Genomic DNA, 4,395 nt, shown 5'->3' with positions numbered 1-4,395 from the left:
TTTGCCCCAGAGAAAATGATTCATTGGACTACTTACATGAGCTTTGTGTTACAGGATGTGTTACAATATAAACCTAATGAGGACACATACAAGGTTTATTTTAATGTGAACACAAAGTTGACAATACAAATAAAAAGTTTAAGAACAAAAATAACCCAAAGAAACTTCAAAGTGATTGTTGCTGAAATTCTGCTGCAGAAACATGTACAAGTAGACGGCTACAGTGCTACAAACCTGGTCATCACTGCCTTTGCTACTTGTTACAGTTCAGGCTCTGGCTGCTGGGCCCGGGTCAGCATACGTTCAGTTTTAACATCACTCTCTGCATATGCTTGCAAGTTGTTAACAGTGTTGTGTTCACGCTTGTCCTTTTTGTGCATTTTAATAGTAGTAGTGTTCACGACACCTCCAAACTTTTAGCCCAGCTTCACAATTTTTCTTCTCCCTCTACATGAATAATTTTCTTAATATGACTAAGAAAATAAAATGTAATAGGATTCTTTGATTTTTGCAAAACCAAAAATTAAAGCTACATATGCTGAATATGCAACACTGAATTCAACACCTTTATACTTTTCATCGTTAGTTACACAAAACACTAAATTAGAAAATCTGGCTTGGGGGTATCTGTTGTTTAATCGTTTTGTTAATTAGCAATGGAAACAAATATTGGTTCTAGCCATGCTAATGCTGTGATGGAAGATCAAATAATACAACCTTGCCTGAGGTTTTTGATGCGTTAATTATTTCACACACACACACACACACACACACACACACACACACACACACACACACACACACACACACACAATGTTAAAGGAGGGACATAAAAACCACTCAGATCATAACAGTTCATGTATTAATGGCCACAAGACAGGAAACCCAATAGTGTTGATGTTGTACTGAACAAATTCTAAAAGTTATCACATGTATTTATGACCTTCTGCTGCCCTCAGGTGAATGTATGGCTCAACAAACTCCCCAACGATGTAAACTGGGCTTAAAGTTGTGCAGCTTGTTTTCTGCTCCATGCATTTTCTCACACTGCCTGCGTGAACTTTTTCTGCTGCTTACAACACATCACCAAAGGGGGCAGTGTAGTGCACACCAAACAACCAAAGAAGAAGCCACAAACTGAAGGGGTAATACTGCCCACTATTGGGAAACCTGAGAAATGCGCCAGCCAAAGAAACCCAACAAAGTAACAACCGAGGGGCAGAATACTCCCCGCCTGACATCCATGGAATGTCACCCTCAACTAACATGTAAAAGGCAAGTGACATACAATGAAACAAAGTTTCTGCTTCTAAGTACAATCCTTAGACACCAATAGCACAACCTCACTTATAGGCCTTATGTAGCACTTGTTTTCACCCTTGCGGAAAATCCTCACCTCTATCTTCCTTACAAGCCCATCCTCACTGGGAAAGGTTTTGGTGATAAGTCCAAGTGGCCAGTTGTTCCTATGTTCGAGTGTCTCTCTTAAAAGAACAACATCTCCTGTTTGTAGGTTAGGCTTTACTGTTTTCCATTTGCGGCGGTCCTGAAGTCCTGAGATGTATTCTTTTTTCCATCGTCTCCAGAAGACATCAGCGAAGTATTGTACGCGCCTCCATTGAACTTTGAACAGATCACTGTTTCCAAACTGACCTGGTGGGATTGGTGGGGTCGTAACCTTTTGCGTGAGCAGCATGGCTGGGGTAAGGATGACTGGGTTATCTGGATCTGCAGAAACTGCTGTTAACGGACGAGCATTCACTATTGCAGTGACTTCAGCCATTAAGGTCACTAGTATTTCATGGGTAAGCTTTGCATTCCTGTGTTCTAGGAGCATTGCATCAAGGATTTTGCGCGTGACCCCAATCATTCGCTCCCAGGAGCCAGCCATATGCGACGCATATGGGGGGTTGAATAGCCATTTGCAGCCAGAGTCTTCAAGAAAGCTGTTTAGTTTGCTGTTGTAGCAGCCCTGTTTGTCTATTTGCAGCTCTTTGCAGGCACCCACAAAATTTGTCCCACAATCGGACCTAAGAAGTTTGACTGCACCTCTAATGGCAAAAAAACGACGCAGGGCATTGATGAATGATGACGTATCCATTGATTCTACAACTTCAATGTGAATGGCCCGTGTACTCATGCACGTAAATATGACTGCCCATCGCTTTGCATCCGCTTGCCCACCACGCGTTTTTCTGACGGTGACAGACCAGGGCCCGAACACATCAAGCCCTACATGTGTGAACGGGGGGTCAGTGGACAGCCTATCCTCTGGTAGCTCAGCCATAATCTGTTCCTGCTGTCTGCCTCTTAGTTTTCGACATGTCACGCAGCTGAATATCATTTTGCTTATTGCTCTTTTTCCTCCCACAATCCAAAAGCCTGCAGCTCTGACTGCTCCTTCAGTAAAATGTCTGCCCTGATGGCATACTTTCACATGGAAGTGTCTTATAATGAGCTGGGCAAGGTGGTGTTTGGCAGGGATGAGGATAGGATTTGTTTCATCTGAAGTCAACTGTGCTCGTCTTAGTCTCCCACCCACTCTGAGGATTCCATTTGTGTCAAGAAATGGGTTCAGTTGAACTTTTGAGAGGCATACTCTTTTCAAGCTGTCTTATGTCTTCTGCATAGATTCCTCTTTGGACAGCGCGAATGATAATGATCTTAGCTTGATCGAGCTGCTTTTTGGTTAAATGCTCACTACAGCTGTGCCAGCCCTGACAGGCGCCTTCTATGTTCTGCTTAAAGGACTGAACAATGTGTCGGAGTCTAGATATAGCCTTCAGTAGTACATTCCAACTAGAAAACCTTTCGAATCTGGCACTACTGAGAACATCCTTTGCAAGAGTGGTAACACAAGTAGTTACCTCATGACGCAGTTCGTTGTCAGTCTCTGGGTCTACAAGATCAAACGACTCTGCCTGAGATTGACCTATTTCTGACTTGGTAAGAAAAGCAGGTCCACTGAGCCATGTGGAGGTAGAAAGCTGCTCAGCAGGTAATGCGCGCGTGGCATGATCAGCCGGATTTAAGTGAGTGGGCACATAATGCCACTGGTGAGCTTGTGTGGATCGCCTGATGCGTTCCACTCTGTTGTGCACGTAGATGTAAAAACGCCTCTTTATGTTGAAGATGTAACCAAGGACTACTTTGGAGTCTGAATAGAAGCTCACCTGATCAACTGCGACGTCCAGCTCGTCCACGACCAACTCTGCCACCTCGACAGCCAGGACCGCTGCACAGAGCTCAAGTCTGGGTATGGTGATGTCTGGTCTTGGGGCAAGCCGTGCCTTGCCGAGAAGGAAGCCCACTTCATTATGACCATCTCTGTCTGTGAGTTTAAGGTAGGCAACAGCGGCCACTGCCTTGGTAGAGGCATCGCAGAAAACATGGATTTCCTTAGTTACTGCTGCAGAGAGTGGTATTGAGGTGAACATTCTGGGAATCTCAAGTTGTTGTAGATGTTTGAGGGAGTGTTTCCACTGTTGCCACTGTTGTAATTTGTCTTTAGGGAGTTCAGTGTCCCATTCACAAATGTCAGTGGAAATGTCTCTGAGTATGACCCTGCCCTCTACAATGACAGGGACCGCAAAGCCGAGTGGGTCATACACACTATTAACGACTGACAATACTCCACGCTTGGTAAAGGGCTTCTCATTGACGGTTATTTGGAACCTGAACAAGTCTGTAGACAGGTCCCAGCCCAAGCCCAAGCTTCTCTGCATGGGTGTCTGCCCAAGGTCAAGGCCCTGCATGTCAGCTGCAAGGTCCTCACTTGGAAAAGCGTTTGTGATGGTAGGACAGTTGAATGAGATTTTATGCAGGCGTATGTTACACTGAGCCAGCATCTTCTGAGCCCCACAGAGAATGTTGATGGCCTCATCAGTGGAAGGAAATGATTTTAGTCCATCATCCACATAAAAGTGGCGTTCAATGAACTCTCTTACATCATTGCCGTGTTCTTTTTCTCCCTCCATCACTGTTCGTTTCAGTCCATAAATGGCCACTGATGGGGAGGGGCAGTTCCCGAACACGTGGACTCTCATCCTGAATTCCTGTACTTCTCCATCCAGATCATGGTTTTTGAACCACAAGAAGCGAAGGTAGTTGCGGTGGTCTTCTCTGACAACAAAATTGTAAAACATTTGCTCCACGTCGGCCATGACTGCGTATGGGTCGGACCTGAAACGCATCAGAACTCCCACAAGAGTATTATTGAGATCTGGCCCTTTTAGTAGCACATCATTGAGAGAAACATTGTTGTATTGCGCACTTGAATCAAAAACCACCCTAATTTTTCCTGGCTTCTGAGGGTGATAAATGCCAAAACTAGGGAGATACCAGCATTCTTGTTCTGGAGCTAAAGCTGGAGCTGGTTCAGCGTGGCCCTTACTG

The 4,395-nt window shown here is 44.8% G+C and overlaps 1 protein-coding gene across 1 annotated transcript; it reads right to left on the bottom strand.

Moving 5' to 3' along the window:
- Positions 1-972: 972 nt before the first annotated feature.
- Positions 973-2,574, bottom strand: LOC121815263. The gene has a single exon (XM_042225303.1). It carries the CDS (start codon positions 2,342-2,344, stop codon positions 1,310-1,312), a length of 1,035 nt encoding a protein of 344 aa, XP_042081237.1. The 5' UTR covers positions 2,345-2,574; the 3' UTR covers positions 973-1,309.
- Between the last annotated feature and the right edge of the window lie 1,821 nt (positions 2,575-4,395).

The sequence above is a fragment of the Haplochromis burtoni genome, unplaced genomic scaffold (assembly GCF_018398535.1).
Source record: "Haplochromis burtoni strain Fernald_Lab_line unplaced genomic scaffold, NCSU_Asbu1 Contig_167, whole genome shotgun sequence".
NCBI classification, from domain to species: domain Eukaryota; kingdom Metazoa; phylum Chordata; class Actinopteri; order Cichliformes; family Cichlidae; genus Haplochromis; species Haplochromis burtoni.
Note: the sequence above shows the minus strand (reverse complement) of the source record. Positions and strands in the feature narration are given on the sequence as shown.